Genomic DNA, 25,163 nt, shown 5'->3' on the forward strand with positions numbered 1-25,163 from the left:
CAGGCAGAATTTCACTTTGAATGTAGTCATGGCTTTGAATTGTGCTCTGGTCTGCTGGCTTGGTAAGGAGAAGCAAGGAAAAGCTGGATTTCTAGTTACGCTACAACAGATGCTGTATCCCTCTGCTGCTAGGTCTCCTCTAAGCCATGTGAAAAGCCACATTGCTCACTAGTAAAAAAAAATAGCTTCAGAGAGATTTTTATTTATGACAGGCAGAATTAGGATATGACTCTACCTCCTGCACATAAGATCGCTATTTCCAGACATCTTTATACAGAAATAAAGCCAGGCTCCAACTCTTTGGCCAGGGGAAAAATGACATGTGCAGCACTTCCCCATTACCCCTCATGGTTGCCTGTTGTCATCTGTTGAGGTCACGGCTGCTGGCAGGACCAAAGAGGACACAGCGTGTGCCTAGAGTGCAAGCCATCCCTTTGGATCACGTCACATGGAAGCAGTAACAACCTTTCTGTGTCTCAAAGGTCACACACATTTGCCCTTGGCATCAAGGGCTCATACATACTGTACAGTCTTCACCACAGCTCAGAATTGTGTGACAAAGGACAATTTGTGGGACAAAGGAGTATGAACCAGTGAGACTGCATCCTTGAGTTTAGTATTTTTTACGGATGTGGCGATATGTTTATCTCACAATACGATTCGATATGTGATATGTGGTTCATGATTCAGTACAACCATGATACGATGCAATAAATAAAAGTTGAGTGACAACAAAGTATGACTGTGCAGAATTATGTTTATTTCTGAGACACAAAGCTTTCAAGCAATGGCACTGACTTGATAGAATGTAAACAACAATGTAAAAATGTCATTCCAAAGTGCAAATAATATAATTTGGATGGAGAGCTTGTGAAATTGTGATGGGCAAGCTGTCTCATTTGTGATTACTACAGCAGAATAAAATGGAGCTAATATTGCAATGCATTTTGATATATTGTCCCATTCCTAGTATTTTTTAAATCCTCTAGTGCTGCAGTTTCCTATCTCGTCTCTGCTGCACAGTCGTGCGATCATAATATCAAAGTCATGCAAATAATTAAACTCAATTACCTTCATGCAATTTTTGAATACACATCTCAAGTGTGCTTCTATTATATTCTTATGCTTTATTGCCTTGAGGGAAATGTCAGAATACGCACTCTACCTACATCGCTCAGCAAGAAGCTTGATCTGAAATTAGTGGACTCAGCAGCCGTTAGATCCAATTGGTTGGGAACTCCGGCGGCGAGTGCAGCCTGTAGTTCTATTAAAGCTGACAGGGGCTTGACTGAATGACACGCAGGAGGCAGTGGTGTCAGTTAGCGCTGCCCCTCAAGGAGCAATTATCTCTCAATGGCTCGTTAAAGACAGGAACCCATGAGTCAGGGGGATGCCAGTGAGAATGAGGAAGAGCAAAAGCAATGGGCGGGGGGGAAGGTGGGGGGTGTGGAGAGAAGATACGGGATAATGATGAAGGGAATGTCAAAGAGGAGGATAAAGGCAGGGATGAGTGGGTATCAAATCGCAGGGTATTTCCATGCTTTGAATGCGATGAATAAGTGTGACTGGAACATTGGGGGCTGATGTGTCATTTGGATTTGCGTTATGATGCAGAATTAAAGTGTTATCGCTGCGGCTTTGTGTGTAGCGCTTTGAATGTAGAAAATGTCAGATCATTTGGCAGAAGCTGAACGTGAGCCGAGGAGATCCATGTAAGTGAGGGGAAAGTGTTGTAACACACAGCAACACCAGCGCACTGCCCAGTGTCCAGTGTTTGATAATGAATACCAAATAGAATCTGATGGCTGTGTACAGTGAAAAGCCCATATAAGACTGCGATGTTATTTGAGGGACAAGTGGAAAAAATGCAGATACTTTATGGTATTGCATGGTATTAAAGTGGCATTGCTTTCAGTGGTCATGCCCCCAATTACAAAGAATGGATCGAAATCTTACACACAGCCCAAAGCCCTAGCCTGATACACACACACACGCACACACACACATGCACACACACTCCATAGGCAGGCAAAATTCAATCCATTTACCCTGTGTATTGATTGACACAGACTTGCTTACACACACAGCCGAGGGTGAGAAAAAGTAAGAAAGATGGAGAAATGTAGGAACCAGTTAAATGGAACGATACTGTTTTTCCCCCAGACAATTCAGTAACACTTTAGAATAATAAATGTTTAGGTGCCTTAAACTATGAGTTAATGATGAATTAAATAACAATAAGCTACTTATCATATTGTCAACATCTGTAACTGAATAGTACATCATTGCTAATGACATTAGTTAAAAATGTACATCAGATTCATATTATACAGAATACTATTGCTGGTACATCATTTTGTACATCTAGTACCTATCTAGTGTACTTCGACCTACATAAATGCTTTATCATCTGTTAACAGTTGTACAGGTTTTTGCAGCCCTTAATCTAAAGTTGCAACAATTAACAGTCTATAAACATTTGTAAAGGTTAGTAAGTCATTTGTTGCGGTTCAGACCAACCTTGGTGCACTATAGACTGCTAAACAGCCTGCGACAAGGCTGAAAACATTATTATATCATCCTCTGAGACTATAATCAACTCAATTCACAGTAACTGTAAGTGTTAACAGCCTTTATCTTTTGTACTAGTCCATACCTGGGGATGCTCCGCGCAGACTTGCCAAAAATGCGCATAAACAGCGTAAATTTGAGAAAATGGAAAAATCTGCTTCGTCAGTCCCTGCCTATGCCAATGCTCAATGCCCATGTGCAGTTTCAGATTGATTGGCCAACCCATTGAGGAGCAAAATGGATGCAGACAGACAGACAACAGAGTTTTCCTCATTTTATAGTAGGATAATTAAAAATGCTAACATTATCCTTCATGTTCTTAGTGGCGCTATATTGACAGACAAGTTGTTTATGTTAGCCGTGTCTGCTAGCTAACGCTAGCATTAGATTAGGTGATTCTATCTGGTTAAAACTGCAGCTAGTTGTTGGCTACAACTTACACAATTCAACCTAGTTGGTTTAGAGGTAAATATAATGTTAACAACATCAAGTAGCTGACTGCTAATAGCCTATGAGTTAACATTATGGATCAATATCATGGGTGTTCCTTTTGTTGCAGCCTCTCATTTGGACCATCTCCACTCTGCTTATCTCTTTATGATATTGAAGGATGGTATCGAATCTGAGTATATCTTCATTTTTTGGTTCAAAGACCAGTTGAGTTTTCATCTGCTGTTTGACATAAATCTAATATGGTTACCATGTGAATAAGGTGAATTGCTGTCACCGCATCGCCATTCTGATGTTTATAGACTTATTATTTGTTGCAATTTAAGATTAGGAGCTGCAAATAGTTTAACAATTAATGGATACATTTAGAGCACATTCATAAAGGATTAGAAATACTTAGGAAAAGTTATATCTTACACATAGCTTAAAAAACCCTTATGCATGTTTGCACATGAAGAACAGTTTCAACTTTAGATTAGGGACCACAAAAACCCTCAGGCTACAACTGTTTAACAGATGTTTTAACAGATGTTTTAAGAGATGTATAAACAAACAATTTCCAACGAGGAAACAAAAAATACATACCAATGAGAGAGGTGCTGGCTATGGGAATAAGCTGAGACCAAAAAAGGAAGATAACTGCACACTCATGCCGATGCCATAGGATATTTAATCGACGTTTTGACCCTAAAGGGTCTCTGATCTTGAAAAAGACCCTTTTTTGGTCTAAACAAACAATTTGTCAGACATGAGTAAGACAGGAGTACAGTCCAGTGCAACAATTTAACCTTAATAAATAATTTCTTAAACATTAAAGCATTTGTTGTTAATCATCAACAGACAATTTATATATCATTAGTAAAAATATTGATAACTTTTTGGGATCCTAAAAAAGGATATGAAGGTCTGTTAACATTATAGTAGGTAGAGATAGTAATAGTATTGATCACTTACGAATTGGATATAAAATTGTATCTAATGTCATTACTAATGATGTACTAATCAGCAACAAATATTTATAATATGATAAGTAAGCCTTATTGTTATTTATTTCATCATGAAATCATAGTTTGTTAAAGTTTATAAACTTTCATTATTCTAAAGTTTTGTCTAATTCTTTCTCATACACTGCATGAAAGAACATCCAGTTTTTGCACTTTGTGGTCATCAGGGTCCAGACAACCTGGACACTCATTAAGAAAACCAGTGAAATGAAATATGTGCTCTGAGCTGAGCTTCAGAATATCAAAAGATCATTTTAATTGAAGAGACTTGCATAACTCATGCTCACAGACTCATCAGTCTCTCAAATTGCATACTGATGATGGGATAGATAAGATGATAAAGTGCTTGTAATGAGTTTTCTTGGAGCACACTTTGAGGGAAGTACCTGCGTAATGGATTCCTTGAGAAAAAATATTTCAAAGATCAGCGGTTGCCAAACGTTTAAAGGTATCTTTTTCATAGAATTGATGAATTTAAGTCATTCAGACTCTTGGTATAGCCTCCAGATCTGTTGAATTCGGTCACGACAAACATAATCAGAACTTCAGATAATCAGAACTTGTTTTAAATGAGTTTTTTTCCACCACCATCAGCATGCTTCTGGAGCAACACAAATTTTATGACAATATTCATAGTAGATTTGCCTTTAATAATTTCAAAGGACATTGTATATTTTTCCCTTCAAAAATTACCTTAGACTTCATGCCCTTCATCATGGGCCATTGGCCATAAAGTAGATAAGTGCCCTAATTTCCCTTTTAGTTCACTGGGGGAAAATTTAGCAAAATGACTCGGTACACATAATGTTCAAATACAGCTTTATATAGTTGCAAGAATAAGGGCAGAGAGGATTTTGTGTGAGTGCCAGACCTTTTGACTCTTTCCACTTTGGTCAGAACAGGGCTGCATGAGCACAATCCCCCCCAAGAGTCTGATTAGTTGGATTACTGTCAAAAGCACAGCAATCCCTGTGACAGCTCTGCACACACTTTCTTTTTGTCTGTTTTTTTTTTTTTACTTAACTCTTCTTTTTCTCTTACTCACATTGGATTGGAACTTCTTGACGTACATTTTCAGTGACATTCTCTTTTGGTAATAAATTCTTAACTAATAGGATTTTGTGTCTGGCATTACTGTAGGTTTTATATCAAATATTTCATCGACACTTGGGTTAGTTTTCATCAGTAGTGAAGCTATTCATATGCTCTTCACTTATTTAATTGCTCAGTGGTCTAGCTGTGACATTTACATTAATCCGGTATTCCTTCCCAGTGGTTCGGCAATGTACTGGAAACTTTGCATGTCAAAGTTTCATATTTATGTGCAGCAAAAATGAATGCCAGTCTGTCTGTCTGTATGGATCAGTCTGTGCTATCCTCTGTTGAACAAAGTTTGTTTCTCATTCCCTTGTGAATCTAGCCTCACCACTTTGAGTCACAGAAGTGGAAATTGGGACTGCTTTTTCCTCATTCAATCGATTCATTCACACTTAGCATGTTTGGAGCAGTTTAATTAAACTCTGGAGTGTTTACTCCTCCAGTGTGGTTCTTTTGGGCAGGTGTGAACGATGCTATTTGCACTCGGGTGTGTGCACCCAAATAATCACACTGGTTGCCCAGACTATATATAAAAATCCTCTTTCCTTGTCTTTTATGTTCTAATCCTGCAATTGCTATGGGTATTTTTTAAATCAAATACTACTACATTCTTTTCCTGTCACAGGTCTGGGCTTAAAACCTAATCAAAGCTTAGCGGGGGCCCGTCTGTCTTTTATTCCATGACTATCATTTCTGTATTAATGCCTTAAAATCCCAACTGTGCCAGGGAGACAGGAGATTTTCCTTTATTCCCTATGGGTTATGAATATCAGAATAGAAGATACATTAAACAGTGGGTGCCCCTTCTTGCCCTATAGTCAAAACAAAGAAGAGTTTGGGAAAAAAACTGTGGAATAAGGACGTGTGAAGGATCCAGTGCAGACATGTTAGTGCAACTGCTGTCGCACATTTGATCACTTTGATTTTCCCCATACTAACTTTTCTATAAATATTTCCTGAGTTTTTTTCACTAGACATGTAGACAAAGGACTTGTGGTGTTCATGCAGTATGTACATAGTCTGGTGGATTTGAATTTTCCCTTCAGGAACAGCAATAATAAACATTGATATTGATTTTGTGGTATCTTAGGCTCAACGTTATCCTCCAATAACTTAGTTTCAACTCAATATTCAGATATTTAATTTTTCATGGTGGTGATATTTTTTTCTTTTCACATGTTGTCTTGAACCGGCATCATTTGAAGCAGCAAGTGTATTTTCTGCGGTGTTGCACCCAGCAAATATTGATTTTAAAGCCTCAGCCTCATGTTATTAAAAACTGCTGCACATCATATTTTACTGTTCTACTCTATATTGATTTTCTTTGTGAGGCCCTTGAGAATTGTGTTATGGCAAGTGTATATTGTATATTCTCATATTTGGGAAAGAGGCTGACCCACAGTATATTGTGTTGTAAAGGTTTACATTTAGGTGACTCTTACCAGTATGTTCTTTCATAGGCTTTCTAGGTTATCTAGGCCTAAATTTATCACTGTCAGTTAGGTTAACAATACTTACTGTGATAATAGGGATTACAGAGACACAGCTAGGTTTAAGGAACAGCTGAGCCATTCCCAAAACTGAATAAATGCTGTACCTCTAACCACATTTGGTCCCAGTGCATCAGCTGTTGGCTCAGTAGAATGCTTACATCCTGATAGCAGATTAATGTCAAACAGTGATAATAGTGCCATGTCAAAACAGTCCATTTATCTCAAAGTAAACACCTCTCCACAGTCCAGACAATCAGAATCGAGGGTTCACCCAGTCCATGCTTTAATAGCCAACAGTCTGTTGGGAAACTGCCGTGATAATGTTTCAAGTTATCTAACAAGTGAAGCATTTTGTTCTAAAATGAGACATCCACCATTTTGAAAAAGTGGCACCTAATATGACAAAATGATAGCACAAAATTAAAGCAAATCATGGTACTTAAAAGGATAGTAGGTAACTTGAATCCTTAGTTAGTTAGTGAAAGACTTAATTCCTTATATTTTTTGACCATAATTATTGAATAATAAATATCAGGCATTGATTTTTATTATTATTATTTTTTTTTTAATAGATATACAGTATAGTGACTTGGAATGAAACGATTGAATTTAAATGGAGACAAAGCTGTACAACGCAATGGCTAGAAAAAGCATTTCCAGCTGTCTGTAAGTAATTGCTGATCACTGTTTTATTTTACCTGTGGCACATGACATTATCGTGCATCACACTAATAAGGGAAATCAATAAAGGATAACAGCTTTTACCTGGATTCACCTCATCAGTGTACTTCATGAAAAGAGTAATCATCCCTAATATGTTGCACATTCAGTGTATGTTAATGTCAAGTATCCCAGAGGGCTGCATGTATTGATAACATAAATTAAACACACAGTTACGTTCCTATCTCTCTCTTTCACCTCCCCACTCTCTCCTCCTACGTTCTCATATTCTCTAGTCCATAACCGCACTCTGTGTTTCTGTCACATACACAGTGTGGCATTCCTGAAATGTGCCGACTCTCTAAAGTGTTTTTCAACACTAAGTCGCTTCCCTGGCCTGCAGTGAAGTGAATTATGCAACACAAGGAAACAGAGAGACCCCGTGTTGGGAGAGCTGCTTGTTCATGCTATTGCAGCAACGTTTGCACACACACGCACACACACACACACACACACACACACACACACACACACACACACACACACACACACACCAGCTTCCTGTTAAGTGTGCACAGCAAAGTCCTAACATTCTAGTCCTCTTTGTGTTTGATGTCCATGGCAGCTGTCTGTGAAATGGGATATGCAGTCGCTTCGGTGTAAGACTCTTTTTGAACATATTTCCATTGTTATTCTGTGTGTGTGTGTGTGTGTGTTTGTGTGTGTGTGTGTGTGTGTGACAGGGAGAGAGCGAGAAAGAAAAATGTTAGGTACTGCAGATGCCTCCCTTAGTGTGTGTGTGTGTATCAGCTGAACCTGCTCCCTCCTCCACTGGCAGGCGAAATGCCATCCCTGTGTTCTGTTCTCCTGAAAAATTCAAACTTGCCCAACCATTTCTGACACATCATGTCCCCATCTGAGCTTGGCAGTAAGAGCAGAGACACCCACTCTTAAAAATAACCTCAAAGTGAAAATGTAAAAGTTCAGTAGCTGTGTGCCGTATGGATACGCAACACGCATGCTAGTATATGGCTAAAACAAAGAACTAGAAAGACCGGTAGATTTTTACTTTTTTCTCATAAGATGTTAGTTATCTTGACGTCTTGGTTCTCAATCTAATTAAGATGAGCTGCTGATGTTGAAAACCAGTGGAGATAATTGAATGGGTTTTTAATTGATTTCTGTAATCATCCTTATATTAATCATGCAGCCAGTTGATGATCTACTGAATCTTTGCATGCCACTGAAAATTAAGGGAAAATTGCTGCATATTAGCTCTTTTGATAATTTGGAAACCATTTTGTTGAAAATGATTATATAAATCATTAATTATTTTAGATTATTGCTGTTAACATTTATTTGGCATGAGAAAAACTGTGTGATTTAGTTTGAATGTAACTCCAGCTAGTCTCATGCAGTTTGCTCTTTTAAGTTTCAAGTCATTCCCACACTATACAGCATAGCTCTCTGTGTTAACCCCTTCTTTATTATGATACTCCAGAGACCGAGACCTCAGAAGCTGAGGCATCCGGTTGTGTCAGACTAACATCCATCAGTCAGTCGGAGGGGTCTAAAGTGCTCTACCGCATTAGAGGGGATTCCCACGGGAAGCCCTCATCTATTAAAGGGGCACAGAGCCACACTGTCTCAAATGAGATCAGCAGCTCTTGAAAGCAGCTTGCTTGCTTTGGTGTGATAATGGATGAGAAAGCTAATGATTGGCCAGGCAAAGTGTTGTTTTCCTCGCACTCAAATTGAAATGGGGATTGGGGTTGTTTTGCCTCAAATGAGGAGGTCCGGATTTTTCTATTTTCCTTTAACGACTCACAGCTTTACCCTTTGAAATGAAACAAAATCCCAACCTATTATTTCATGAATTGGTTTGTTTTATTTATTGAGGGAGCTATTTATAGTTGATGAAGATGTTGAAAAGGAAGGAAGCCAGCAGACTCCAGGGGGAAAAGATCTGTATCAGCAGAGAGAAAATCATCCACTGTTTGAATTGCTAATGAAAACAATCCTTCCACGGTGCTGAACGATTATGCTTTATGAATAAATAGCTGCAAGGAAAGATTTCCCCCAGTATGGAAGCGTCTGCATTGTTCATGCGGTAATGTTGTTTTGGCACAATTCTGGCAAGCCTTCCTGTTCTTCTATTGCTTCTTACTGGTCCTCCTCATGTAGGTGTTGACAGAAACCCCTATGAAGTATTAAATACTCCTCAGTTTTTTTGTTCTTCAAGTTTTTCTCTAAAATGCCCATTTCTACAGATTTGGAAGCTGTTTTAGAAATGTATAAAGTGACTTCAGTTTGAATGAAATACACATATAGGCCAGTGGGCAGACAAATTGACCTTGCTGTGTGGGACCTATGTTAATTGTCGCTTCATGTTGGGAAGATCTCAACACCATTAATTTGGCAGTAGCAACCCACTTGTCAGGCACAGACATATGGTGAGTGCTGAGTCATTTCATTATTGATGGAAGGCACTTTCAATGGACATTCACTGTGCAAGTCACCTCCATATTTAATGCCCTTTAGTCAGTGATTAACTAGAACTGTCAAGAGATCGTAAACAGTCTGCGTACTGAACAATCCCCCATCTTTTGGATATGAGGAATTGTCTGTGTGAAATAATTTACACTAGTGTTAGATGCCTTATTTTATTCATTGATCTGACTTTGTTTTCTGCTGCTAAAATGCAAGGACAGACCTTGCCTTGTGTTTTGTTCATTCAACAAGGCAATAACAATAGACTAATGACTCTAACAAAGCCCTCTTGATCAAAGCCCTCATGTAACAAGGACAAGCCTAGACTATATCATAGGTTATATATAGTCCTGCAGTGCTTGATGAGTCCCATTTGCTCTTTTTGCTTGGTTAACACATTGTAACTATGCTCAAGGATTTGTTCTTCTAGTCCTTATAGGAACTCAAAGGGCCATTTAGCATGCATTACAGTAAAAGCCGCCTATACAGCCTCCTATACGGTGTTAAATCAGGTGCAGCACAATACATGTTCCTCTCCTTCAAACATTGGCAAATTGGTCTCTTTGTGAAGTGAATAGGGCTGGAGAGCCTGGCTCCACATGCCCTTTCTTTGTCACTACTGACTCACTGAGACCTTGGTAAGAAGTGATGAATGGTGTTAAACTGTGACCACTGTTTAGTTTATTGGTGACCCTCTAGCTCACCTCCACCTAACTCTCATGCTCAACCAACTCTCAATGGTACAACTGTGGGATTTTATTATTTATTTTATAAAGTAAATCATGGATTTATCCCATTTTGTGTTTTCTTTTACAATCAGGGACTGAGTCAATCCTATTCCACCAAAGCACCATCCACACTGATCTCCTGATCCTCCGCCACCATCTGACATCGTGACTCAGAGACAGACATCTAACTGTCACTGCCTGTCTGCAGAGCAAACATTAGCACCTGTTTTATTGCAGGATATGAGCTATAAATAGAATAAAGGAAGTCAATCGGGGACAAAGTTCCTACGTCTGTTGGCTGTTGATTTACAGCATGTTACAATGGCCGCCCACAAAGTAACCCCCGTCCTAATCCCATTTCAGTCTCCGGACAGTCCTAAGGACAAAACATGCTACTTAGAACAGAACAGATAAGACTGTTTGACTGTCGTGTGTGAGAGCTTTGGTTTGATCCTCTCTAATTAGTGATTCACAGAGGCTTCATAAGAGGGTTTCTGATGGGAGGGTCAAGGCCGATGTTTTGCATAATGACTGTAGCTCAAGGCAATTAGCATTTAGCATATTAGAGGAAACTCTTTAATGTAGTTCCTGCTGTATTTTCCTTTTTATGAATATATACAGTCTGTTTCAAAAGTAGTTACGTATTTTTCTATACCTGCCTACTCTTTTATTAAAATTGTACAGCTTTGTTTTTGTATTATTATTGTATGTGTATTATATACACATTAAAACTTGTATACCTTTGAAACAAACAGTATATGAAAAGGCATGTACGATATATACTTTACATTCACAGCTCTTCGCCCTTCCATAAACACCCATAAATATATTTTTTATAAAGTAGTCTGGACCTATAGTGTTTCCTTCACTTTTAGGGCGCTTCTTCATAATTTGGTTAAACCAGCCACTTTTTGACAGCCAATTAGATATGCTATGTCATGTTTGATGTGCCAACACGACACCTGTGTCAGAATTTCCCTCCTTTTTTCTTGTCAGAGAAAATCCAGTCTCTGCTGTGAGATTCCAAAGCGAACTCACTCAATTACTTGGCAGACTTAAGATTTCCTCCTCCACATTCCCAGTCTGAACTGAACAGCTTTTGCCTTGCAGTAGCTCTATTTGCCCAGCCATGCATATGCCAGATAACTTGCATCATAATTATGATTAACAGCAGATAGGGTGTTTGAAGTGAAAGCAATTACTGGGAGTTCCTGGTGAATAGGGGATTATGTTGAAAGATCCACACCAGCACTGATTCAACTGAGGACCTCCGGGGCAGACACTTGATTCATGAAGCTGAATTCCTTTCACTCCAGAGATGTTTTTCCTGACAGGGAAAATGCAATAAAAGCTTAACTGAAATGATTTCTGTAGACACAAAGGCTAATGGGTCCACTCCACTTAATATGTAAATGTTTTTAGAATTAGACACAAACTCTAGTCTCTTTTTAGTGTTATACTTTTTAGGGACGCTGAAAGCACCCAAGAATATTGTTGCTCAAGAAACTCACACTGATGTAGTGTAAATAAAAAGGTGGGTAAACTATGACTTCCAGTGATCATCATGGCAAACACCAACCATTATAAACAAAGATCCATGACATTTTCAGCTTTGATTTCTGCTTTTCCCCCATAAAAGACCCATATCATCATATAACTCTGCAAATAAATATATATATAGTCAAATACAGGAACTAGAGAAGGTATGAATTGACTATTTTCCACCGTAGCCTCAATAACAGCAGTAACACCCAATTTGTCAAGAAGATTTTACTTGGGTTTGCAGCTGGATTTCCCATTTATTTTTTCTTCAAAAATAAATCTGATTTCTCCTTCAGCTAAATTTCACTGGTGTAACATTTGTTCTTTGGAAACAATTCCTCAGTAAATCATTTTACTATTTTGAATGGGATAAGCAATGTGTTGTGTACTCCTGTTTCACCAGATGCTAGTCCCATAAAAAGATATCAAGCCCTGATAGTTTGCAAGGAAATCAAGTATACATTTCCTCCACCATCCTTCTACAATGATCATGTAGGCCTAGTACAAAACTCAGGTCTAATTATTATCATAATTAAGGTCATCCTGGCACCATAATTTGCATAACATTGTGGTACTGTGGTAGCACATGGCAGTGACAAATAACCACTGTTGTGTTTCTGTGATAAAACTCGCTCCTTATTATTATCTATTGCAATACCATATTTTCTTATGGTGGTGTCAAGACAGCGGTTGTGTTCAATGACATTTAAGTTATGTCAGATTTGTTTAAGTGTGGAAACATAGAAAGGCAGTCAGAGTAGGGGTGGCAACATTTGAAAATAGCATGACATGAGGTTTGAAGTCAGGCCCACTGGGTGTGTAATATGTGATTCCAGAAGTGGGGGTATTACGCACTGCTCCAATTCTGAGCGCAGGCTATCTAATTCCAGTGTTATCCGAGCACTTTATGTGGTTTGTACGCTTCTTTTGATGCCCAGCCAAGGTGTTCAGTAATGTAATTTGGATGCACCACCCCCCCCGCCACAGCCACTGCTGGATTGTTAGCAATAGAGGCTGTGGTTGCCTAGCAACATATGCTGTTTGATGCCATGTCTGCCTCCTTGTTATTGTTGTTGTTATTGTTTGGTGAATGGTTTGCAGCTGTGATTGAGGGGTATCGAATGCCCCCCTAATAAACCAGCTTCTTAGATGAGAGAGAGAGAGAGAGAGAGAGAGAGAGGGAGAGAGTAAAGGATGAGAGAGAGGGAATAAAGGAAGTAGTAAGAAGAGTGAGTTCTTGAAAAGGAAGGACTTTGCTTTACTTGGTTTCCCCTCAAGGCAGAATCAGAAAACCAGTTACACCCGCCCCCGCCCCCACACCCCCACCCCACACACACACCATCCCAGCCCACCATCTTCCCTGAATGTGCGGCCTATTTTCCTGTCAAGGTGGTGTCCTAGATTCAAAGTTCCAAAGGATGAGTAAAACAGTAAAGTGGAGAGATTATATCAGGATGTGGGTGGAGGGCGGGGATGTCAATTGGGTTTGAAAAGCAAGCAGAACACTTGACTTACGATGCTGTACTCATTCAAATGCATGTTCGTTTTAAAGCAGCTGGTGGTATCAAAGATGGTGTGTGAAACCGCCTCAGAATGAATGGCCTAGTTACTGACCAGTGGGAAAAATGAGCAAAGGAAAACAGGGAATGCTTGTGCTTTTTTGACCCTGGAGCGCACAGTTATTCCAGCAGCCTTCGCAGTTAATTGAGATGATGGTATCTTGGGGAAAAAATGTGATGTGTTTGTGTGTGTATGTGGATGGGTGGCCCCCCCTGCATGCCTATTTACGTGCATATGTTAGATTATGGACATGCCTGTGTGGATATCTGTGTGCTTGTGTTTGTGTTATTAATTAATCCACAGCGTAAGGTGTTCAGCCAGACCAGAATCCACCAGGGTATCGTTTTGACTTTTGAGTGCAAATTAAATCACAGTGTGTGCAGCTCAAAGAGCCAGCTGGTGAGCGCTGGATGTAGCTCAAGGCTCGCAGAGCCCCAGGTACCCATTATATTACAGCAAGACTTGCCCAGGTCGGCTCAAGCGCTGCGAAATACTGCGCTAGTTCAGCTGTTGGCTCAGTAGAGTGTTAAATATTTTGTGTTGTAAGGAAAGCCGACAGCGCTCAACATCTCATGGCTCTCGTATTATGATTTTATGTGAATATCCTTCTGGCCCAGTGCAGCAAAATATCCTCAAATTGCTCTGCGCCTTCATTGTAATGCATTGATACTTTTACTGTGTGTTCGGTTTTGACTGTGAGGCTTTTTGAGGGAGCACAATGGTGTCCGTGCGCTTTCTGCAGCAGCCCGGGTGTGAAAGTGTTGCCAGGCATCAGTTCAATAAAGATGCAAACGTCAGTGCACCGCCACGGCCTCTCCCTCGGTAATCTTGTTTCATGCTCTTTCAAATTGGATCACCTTGACACATACACACACACACACACACACACACACACACACACACACACAGTCACACACACATTTTCACAGATGACAAACGTATAGTAGTAGTTCTTCGCTGTTCAAAAATACACCGGCCTCCTGGAAAGTCTCAGTCGCACATTTTTCTCGGTGCTCCCCAGTATTTGCTTTAACATGTTAAAATCCAATTAGTTTCACTCCGCTTGTTCCTGTCACTCTTATCAGTCCCAGTCCCTCTGTAGTCCCACACTCACACAGGATTTATTAAATATTTAAGCGTTCCTCTTTTGGGGGGATAATATATTTGAAAGCCTGCAGCATCAACATGAAGCTCTTTAATAATTCATGTGTGTTGCCTGGTGGAGATACGATATGGACTGTAGCAGTTTAGCATTGTGGCGCTGTGGCATTTTGGTTGGGCTTTTAGGGTTTTAGAGAATGGATCCATAGAGACCCTCTTTGACCAGGAGTTGCACTCTGTCAGCAGTTTAGATCTGTGAGACATCCCTCCGTTCACAACAGGCTTTGGCAGGAGTTAAGGTGCATAAAGGATCTAGGCTTTAAGCCAAAAGAGAGTAGTGGACACTGGGCTCTCGAGGAAGGGAAGCATTGTTTTTCCAAGAGAGCAAAACTGTGCTTTGTTACTTTGACAGGAGTAATGCTGATATCAGCGTGGAAAAAAATAAAAGACTCAATACTCTCATTGAAAAGGGAATCATTTATCTATACAGGACTATTACCAAATCTGTTTTCCTGACTCCAAAGACATCCCATCAGTTATATGTCATGAGCTTTGTAGTTAGTGTGCTGCTTATGGACTGTGAAGATCATCCCTCTGTGTGCATTTATACCTTTTAAAGTAGGCTCCAGTGACCTAAGAGGATCAAAGGGACTCTAAATAAATAGTGTAATAGTTCAGTTTCACTTATTTTATTCACCACTAGTTAATGCCGGTTGCGCTGTGAGGATGAGTATTCGGGTTGTACTTCTGTTTCATTCTGTCCACTTTTATGACCCCACATTTAGACAGGAACCAATAGCATAATACACTTTTCCTCGGGCAGATCTTTTCTCAGATGAGTTGTTGTGGCTAAATTTATCTTGGAGTTCTGTTATGTATAGGTTTTAGGACCCTTGTGCTACAGATATCTTTGGGAACTGACATGTGCACCACATATGGGCTATGCAACCTTTAAATTCAGATCGATTTCGTAAATATGCAGTAGTATGTGCCTAAATCAATCTTATTCATAATTTTGGGGCCCTTATGAATCTACAGTATAATGTATTTGATATCAGATCAAGTTATTATGTTTCATTTAAACATGGCTACATCTCTAATCTTCACCCTATGACCTACTCTTTTGCCTTTTCTCATCTAAACCACATTCTGCCACTTGATTTAATGCAACCTTTGATTTATTGTGATCTCACAGGCCCTAACACTTCAAAGTGAGTATAATAATTTCATCAGATGTAATTGAGGTGTTTCACTGATGACATTTTTGAAGCCCTACTATAATTGTGCATAATTCAGTGTGCACCATAATGCTTCATTCTTCAGCTTAAATAGTTTGTGGAAGTTAAAAATATGTAGGTGTCCAAAAGAGCCCTCCTTGGCACAGGAAAGTCGACTGGATTTTAAGACTGTGTTCTCTGAGCTAATAAATGTGGGAACAAAGTTGATGATGTCTTGAATTAAAGTGAATAGGGAGACTGTCCTTGAACAGGAGGACATGGGTTCAATCCCCTGTGTCAGCAACCATCCCCCTGTTGAAGTGACCCTGAGCAAGAAACTGAATCCCCACCTGCTCCTCCCTCTCCATGATCTCCAGGGGCTGCTGTGATGTAGCTGACTCTGACCTCTGACCTCCCTGTGGAGGGGTGCAAGTGAAAAGATACATTTCTCCTTTAGGGGTCAATAGAATATTTAAAAAAAAAGAAAAAAGATGGTGGTGGCGATGATGCTTTGACTGTTTTGTATCGTTGTTGAGATTCTGAAGACGTCTTGTCTTCACATTGCTCAACTTTCCTACTCTTCATCTACCTCTCCTCCAGAACAATCAAAAGCAATGATCCGTGCTGTCCACCAGGTGCCTAAGCAATCACATTAAATAACATCAAATGTCCTCTATGGTTTTGAACCAGCCCCTGCAGTGCGATTGAACATGAGTTAATAATTCAGAGCTGTGGAAGGGCCGTAAGGGGGTGCCGCTCTCTATTGTACGCCTCAACAGCTGCTTGGGGTCTGCCGGTGACAGATGGCCCGGCCCATGAGGAGAATTCGGTGCCAGGACAGCCCAGCAGAATGTTGGACACCGATCATCTCTCTCTCTGGCCCACTATGCTGTTCTTACTCATTATCTTTGTCAGTCTCACTCTCTCATCTCAGTCTGTGCTATGAGCAGAAATACCTGCACATAGAGAGAATCAATCAGAAGTATGGGAATTTGCAGTTCCTTGTCTGTTTATCAATTGCGTTTATTGTATGATTATCCCTATTATAGTGAACTATAGGAATGCTTTGAAATAGCATGGATTGATGATTACCATGACGCTCCTCTGCAGGGTTCTGTCTCATGTCCAGGTGTCACTGAGAGATATTTTAAGCTGTCTGCTTGGACACAGTCCCCCTCTGCCTGCAGTAGCCAGCTAGGGGACAGCTTGCTTGGTGCTACCTGTTGGACATCACAGCTACAGCAACAGCAGGGAATTGAAGCCTTGTATATACAGACTTAAAATTCCCACCAATCCAGTTCCCTTTTTTGTGAGTTATGACAACAATCTTCAAGATGAGCTCCATTAACTTCTACCATTCTTTCCTGCAATGTTATGGATGTTCATTTGTCCATCATTCACAAGAATACAGTCATCTGCAAAGACGATAATGCTCTCCACGGGTACAAAAGGGCAGGTTGAAATGCTTGCCACAAAAGTCACCATGTTTATTCAAACACATCAGAATATGTCCCCGTTCAGTCCTGTTAGTCCCATTCAGTGATTTCCATTGTCTTGTCTCATTGTCCAATCAGAGCTGCCAGAGAACTGGACAGACACCAAGGAGACGCTGCTGGAAGGGATGGTGTTCAATGTGAAGTACCTGGGCATGACGCTGGTGGGTCAACCCAAAGGAGAGGACATGGCATCGGCTGCCATTCGCAGGATTGTTGCCACGGTGAGTCACTGGTCACCTTGCTGACTTAAGCAACTTTATAATGCAATGCAATATACATATAGTACATTTTACAGTCAGTGCATACCAAGTTTTGCATCATATACTTACATTTCATTGTAACTACTGTACATGATGTGATGTATTATATTGTATTGATTCTGATTTGCAAAAAAACATCCTAGAAAATTCAGATGGCATGATCAGTGCATTCAGTAGCAATGTGAAAAGGAGAGTGACATTGTAAAGATTTCAAACTGCAGTGATCCTTTTTATAGAAATTCCCTTATGGATATGAGTGAGATTACAGCCTCAAACTGTAATGCACTGGGTTTGATCGACTTAAAGGGGAATACCACTCAATTGAAGAATTCACAAATGTTATCCTAACCTTCTTTTATCAGGATGAACAAGTGTCTGCCAAAGGTAGAAACCAGAGAACCCAAACCTTCATCTGTTGTAACATACCGAATTACAAACTGGGGTAACTCTGTGGACAATGAATGGCATACTGACTTTGTGGACTGATTGTGTTTGAACTTTAATATAAAATGTCCTTCACGTCATAGTAATTCAATCAGTTACAGGCCAGAAAATGTGCCCCTATGTCCAGAAAATCATAGTGGGAACTGTCACAAGCACCTTTTCTATCTTTTCTGGTTCAATATCCGTGGATTTCTTCAGTACATCAATGTGGTCTTACAAATTAGGGAGCAGGACAAACTATTCTTGTTTCTGGCTGTGGGAAACAAGAGTTCTGAAATGTTCACGGACAGACTGTACCGCCCTAGAGATTAATTTTAAACACTGAAATTCAGTGACATTCACCTTCAACTTCCCATCATACTCCTTGGCATGTGGTGTACTAATAGCCGGGTAGTGTTTATGTTTACATCAAGGTCAGTATGGCCAAATGGAAACATGGTTGTTAATCCTGGATTATCAATGGGTTGCACATGTGCAGCAGTCAAATCAGTGATGTGGTGTTTACTCAACAGACCTGAGCCGCATAGGGGATTTTCTGAGCATGGTTTTTCACATCAATTCAGAATGCTGTCAGTTTTCAGAAGGCAGTTTTTCTAAAACTGCAGTGAAACTGTTGCATTTTAAACCACCCTGCTTGTAGACATACAGAAAGCCCTGTATGTTTTTAGCCGCACACAAAAATCTTCTAACTTAAACAGCATCTCTTAATATTTCATTTTCCCTTGAATTAGGATTTTTCACACACACACACACACACACACACACACACACACACACACACACACACACACAAACACACACACTTCATTCACCACATCCCACCAACAATGAGGATGCCGCTGCTAATCTGTTGGAATCCTTTCTCTGCAAAGAAAAGCCTGGAACAGGCAGCTAATCATACCCCCCCCCAAACACACACACACACACACACACACACACACACACACACACACACACACACACACACACACACACCCTTCTCAATTAGAGACAGAACCAAACCTGATTGCAGGATTAAGATTCAATTGATTTACTCCAGGATAGAAAAGGAAAGTCAATTGTCTCTGTCTGTGTTCCCTAGGAAACCAAGCAACCTGAATGGGATTATTGAATACAGTTGTGAGTTTTCCATTTGCTACATGTTTAAGTGAGGAAGACGAGACCAAGGGACCAAACCAAGAGAGCGTCTGAACTTGGCGTATCTCAAGCTGACAGATTGGTTTTTGCCTCGTGGCGCGACACTAGTTACATGACAGTGAAAAATGTGGCTGTTCGCACTTCCTACATGAAGAAGCTGCCACAGTCAGGCACACCACCCTCTCTCTCCCCATTATAATGTCAGTTTCCCATATTGCATGTGCTGTGGGTACAGACAGAATACGCTGTTCGCTGTCACTTTCTCCAGGGCATTTAGGCCCCAACAGTAAGGCATGACACCATTCCTGTTGTCCTTGAGAAGTCCTTTTTTTTTTTGTATAAGCAAGGATCCCCATCCTTTTCCCTCTTCAGCTTCACTCTCTCCACTGTTGGCTTCTATTTCATCCCCTGCAAACACATCAAAATGGAAGAGTGTTTTTATGCAGGGTGAATATATAAACATATAGGCCTATAGTGACTAGCTTGATGAGAATCTCCTACTTTAATTTCCTTTTCTTCTTTCTTCTTTCTCCCCTTTCTTTATTCCTTCCCAGTCACTCTAACGATTCTCTTCCTGAAATCAAGTGGATATGAAATTAAAAAGGACAGCATAAAACAGGTTTCATTTGCTAGCTAATCAGGTGGTAAGGAGGTCACTGTCATTGTCAACAGGCGCTCTCGCAGAGCACAAGCTCAGCACTATTACCTTGTTTTTTGGCGCTCCAGATGGAGCTGAGCTGGCAGGGGGAGTCTTGTGGCTGCCAGCCTGACCTCGAATACTCATTCTGGGCTACACATACCAGCTTTCCTCCCCCGTTCTGTCACCTTTTATAAATTCCCCACATTTCTGGGACGACTCATGCAGGCTGTTTCCATTTTGCACTGCTGCTACAGTCACAGTTAAGGTTGTTTTTTTTTTATCAGAAGTAATTTCATCTTGCATTTGTGTCACACTGACAAACTAGATCTGCCCCTGCACAAGGCAACATTTTTTCCATCTGATTTTATTGTGTGTATGTGTGTTTTCCTGTGTCATATTTCATATCAACAGGCCAGAGCCAGTGCCAAGAAGTTCCGGAAAGTCACACTGACCGTCTCGCCGAAAGGAATCATCATCACAGACACAGAGACTACAGACCTCATAGAGAATGTCTCCATATACAGGTAAGTTATTAATTTCACATTTTCACCCTTTATAAGTGTATTCGTTTAAAAATACTGAATTCATGTAAAATTTTAAAGCGAGACCTGCAATAGATACTCATAGCCTTTTGTAAGTCTATTAGTCGATAAATATTGAATTCATGTAAATTTTTAAAGAGAAACCTGGGGCAAAGTGAGAAAAACACACTAGCTGGGTTCACATGTGCACCCCACTCTTAGATTCCCATTCAAGCCATGTACTTTAAGATTATCAGTTAATCAAATCATATATAATAGAAAACCTATTTTTTTTATTCCAGTAAAATTAATTTGATATGACATGAGTGACCGTGACCTCACTGAGAACTACTGCTTTCATGCAACTACAGCATGTGATGTCATAGCGAATGTTATGGAATTGTTATGCATGCCAGCTGTGGGACATTATCATCCTACATACAGTTACTTCATAGAGCAAATGTCTGACTTTATTAGCATGTTAGAGCATTATGAATATTGATGACATCACAGATGATCACTTAATATGGGTTTATGAAATGGGCTATTCATGAATCCAATTATTACTATTCAAATGATTAAAAAATACAGATGAACCTTCAAGATGAGTCATGAAAAAAGAAGTTGCTTCGTCTTATAGAGAGCGCTGCAGTTTTCCACTACTAAACACGTATCTTCTATCTAGGTCACTTTCCCCTCTGTCCATTGCATGCACTCCTTTGTGTGATTACACTAAGCAGTTCTCTGCTCTTAGCTGTTGTGAGTCTCATGTTTGATCAATTCACTTGGAAACCAATAATGGGGGTCTGGGAGGGTTAGCTGGGGCTGTCTGTTACAGTCTCTTTATGTCAAAGAGAGCTAACCATTTTCAGCATCATGCTAGATTTCCCTCTAACCTAGGAGTTAACATCTCAGTGAACAGTGTGTGAACTGTGATATGTTTGGCAGGCTTCTTTCCTCTGGATAGGATCCTGTAATATAGATTGGGCCTGGTGTCATTGAGGATTACAGTCTAAACATCATATGGCTGGCCTGTGATTACAGAACAGACTGTGATAGGGAAGGGGGATGTGTGTGTGGGTGTGGGGTGGGGGGGGGGGAGGGTGAATGCGGTTGGACAGAGGAGACATTGGGGCATATCTTGTGCGTGTGTGTGTGTGTGTGTGTGTGTGTGCGCACGCGTAGGTCTACATTTCCCTTCTGATCCACCTTATCAGCTGGAGCAGACCACGGGCCGGGGGAATCATCCTCGTCTTTGATCTCCCCCCTCTCCTCCTCTCATCTTCCCCTCCTCTCCCACCCCTTTCCACCTCTTCTGTCTAGAAAGAAATCTCTCTTTTCTATTCATATCAACATAACTAGAGCTCTTGATCGCAGGAATACCCAAGCCTAATTGCCCACTTTAAAACGCTGGCAGTTTTGGGTAATGCTGCTACATACCGTCTCGGGGTAGATTGTAGGGCCATCGATAGAACTTGGGTTGACTGAGCATTGATTTAACATCTCCATCAGCCCCCCCCCCCCCCCCCCCCCCCACTCCTCTCCCTGCTGCTACCACTCCTTTCTTCTCTTTTATTGTTGTAGCACATGATCCAAGCAAGCGAGGGGTGAAAGAAAGGGGAGAAGTGTAGATTCAAAGAGAATGGATCAAATCAGACAGTGTTATATTTTGCATAACAGAAGAGGAAGAACAGAACAGAGTGAGATACAGACCCTCCACAAGGTGTGTGTGTGTGTGTGTGTGTGTGTGTGTGTGTGTGTGTGTGTGTGTGTGTGTGGTGTGCGTGCGTGCGTGTGTGTGTGTATGTGTGTGTGTGTGTGTGTGTGTGTGTATGCACATGTGGCAATGCATGGATGAACATGTGTGGAAGCACGCACATGAACATTTAAGTATGCGCCTCACAGTGAATGTGTATGTAAATGTGTATCTTTTAGCCTTAATTGTGTATTCACACTAACGTGAACCCAGGCTGTTTCCCTCAGGGGAAGCTTAGTGGGATAGAAAACAAATAGGAAGGCACTGTGCATCGCATTGGAAATACAATTCCTGTTACCATAACCCCACCTACACATTCTCTCTCACAAACACACACACACACACAATGCAATGCAACTGAAACTATGCTACAATAAGACATATTGTGTATCATTCTGTATGCGGGGTATTTAAGTTTTCAAAGTTAATGTCAAACTGATTCTACTTCCAAACAATTTAATATGAAATTCAGCAGCACAAAGACAGCCTTGAACTTCTTGATTGCTTTACTTTGCAGCACCAGTCACTCAGTTCAATTCTCAGTTCAACTGATGACAGATATGCCAATGAACAGGCGTTGAAACACCTTGCCAGAAATACTGCAGTTTTATTGCCTTTTATTTTGTTGCCTTGAGCTTGATCATCGACCATTAGCAGGTGTGTCTTCTGATGTGTCTGCCTGCTGGCTTGGATTAGAGCAAGGACTCACAGAGAATCTTTGAGGATCATTATTCTACACCAAAACAGACTGAGAGACTAGAAACAACCAATTACTGCTCAACTACAACACCCTCATTGAAAACACTGACAAGCCACAAAAGGAGAGACATTAACTTCGGAGGAGATAATTCAACAATTATCCATTTTAAAGGTCTGAATGCAAAGAACAATTATCTGTGAAAAACAAAATAAATATTGTGTTTTGCTGTTGTTCCATGTTGGGTTATAAATAGACTTGGCATAATGTGGATACATTTATAAAGAGGTAGGTGGCACGTTGATAAAGGAGGCCACTTAATAGTTGAGGAGTAGCTGGTGTGATTCCCAGTATTTAGGGTGCTGAGAAGCATGCACAGTATATGTACAGTACTGTAAACCAGGTCCAAGGCCAAGTATTGAAAGTTAGTTCATATTAGTTCAATACTATTGACACAATGTAGCAGGCATTTTCTTGCAATATGCCTTTGTATCTGTCCTTGATGTATTTATCTTCCTAAATAATGAAAAACACATATAAATGGGAGACAATCTCCTGATGAGCAGAACATTGTGAGGGCGTTCAGCCACCATCTGGACTGCTGTTACTGATTCATATTCTGAAGGGAGCTATCAGTGACTGAGCAGCATACCAATCACCAAACACACTGGTCAGAAAGGTAGAGGCTAATGATTAAACTGTGACTGAGACCTGTGTGGAGATCACTAAAGACCGGATACAATGATGCACTTTAAGTTTGTGAGATGTGCCTGTAGATCCCTAAACAGAAGTTCTCCATGTAATACTGTAAGTGCAAGTGTTGTTTTGTTTATCTTTACTGTAATGTTTACGAAAATAGTTTGACATTTTCTCAGACAATGTATTTGAGGAATTGCATTTTTTTTTGTTTGGTTGCGCAAAAATCTCAATAATGCTTTTGATGACTGCTGCTGTAGGGCAAAAGCAAAATGCGTATTTTTATTATTATTACATGTTGTCCATGTTGTGTAGAAAAAGCATTTCAGTGAGGAAAATATGTGTTGTTTTGGTGCATCTTACCTCTGTATAGTGGCATACCTATATATAGAGATGTTGGGGCTTAGAGGGGAGGAGTTGTATTCAGTTTCTATAATATAAATATTTAAATATTTCCATTGACTTTTCGCTGTCTCCCTCACTCAACACCATTGCTCTACACAGTGAGAAGATCAAAGGCATGCGGTCCACAGAGCCCCTCATTTGAGATACGATGCAATGTGACAGCTCAGCTTCTGTTGTTCAAGCTTAGTGAGAACTTAGTGAGAGATGATGTTTGCCAGTCAGTGATTATTTTTTACTTTAGCTGAAGGGTTTGTTTTGTCAATTTGAGTCACTGGGTATCAAGTTGGAGGCAAACATGAAAACTTTTTTAAACAGGTTACTTTTAGAATGACAGTGAAAACTATACATGTGAGGGTTTTCTAATTCTTAATAGACTTTGGATAATGATCATCAGGCTACAAGTCATATTATACACACATACACACACACCACATGAGCAAAGGCATCCAGGCATGACAGACACAGCAAATTGGCCTGTCATTGTCACACTCTGGAGTGCATAATGTATGCAGACCTTTGTATAACAAGCATGTGTGTCCTTGCCAAAAAAATCTCAAAGTGGATTCACTCGAATGAGATGTCCATTTTTTCACATGGGTGCCATATTATAATGACCAATTTTTTTTGGCGACCCATATTGCACTGCATTATAAATTCATATTAATGGCATGAAGGAATGTTCAATAGGCCATTGTATTTCGTCTTTTATGATTTCATTGTCATGACTTCAATACACTCTTGCTATAGATTATGTAGGTAGATGGACACAATTTTCTATTGTACACCGTCAAAATGATAGCCTAGAAAAAGTATATCATACATTGTTAAATATTAAAATTAGAGTCACTGATTCTTTTTGATGTTCATATTTGCAGATAACCAATTAGACTTGCATATGTGCATTGCAGACATGTGCATTGACCTATTTGCTCATTTTGGTAATGCCTACAACTGATTGTTGTGGCAACTATAACAACCTATTCTGGAAAGAGAACACCCTTTCCTGTAGAAAGGCATTTGTGAAATTCATCAAGGGTAAGAACTGGAACAAGAGCTTGCCTGGAGCCTGGTCAGAACCTCCAGTTCTCCCTTTACTGTACTGTAATGTACACTATGAGAGAGGAGTCTGCTGATTTCCACTCCCTCTGTGTTTGCAGAGTCTTTCAGGCTACAGTCTTCACCAGCACCTGACCGGAC

General features: G+C 40.2%; 1 protein-coding gene across 1 annotated transcript in view; it reads left to right on the top strand.

Annotated features, from left to right (window-relative positions):
• Positions 1-25,163, top strand: part of LOC139659956 (low density lipoprotein receptor adapter protein 1) — a gene marked incomplete at its 3' end in the record, with an annotated part of 33,750 nt that overhangs the window by 3,089 nt on the left and 5,498 nt on the right. Inside the window, exons 2-3 of the mRNA XM_071537978.1 lie at positions 17,489-17,631; positions 20,303-20,415. Coding sequence (XP_071394079.1) covers positions 17,489-17,631; positions 20,303-20,415 — 256 coding nt within the window. The remainder of the gene's footprint in view (positions 1-17,488; positions 17,632-20,302; positions 20,416-25,163) is intronic.

Source organism: Centroberyx affinis, unplaced genomic scaffold, assembly GCF_046629955.1.
Source record: "Centroberyx affinis isolate AG114_WGS23_722 - 3 ecotype Tasmania unplaced genomic scaffold, CSIRO-AGI_Caff_v1 ptg003179l_1, whole genome shotgun sequence".
NCBI classification, from domain to species: Eukaryota; Metazoa; Chordata; class Actinopteri; order Beryciformes; family Berycidae; genus Centroberyx; species Centroberyx affinis.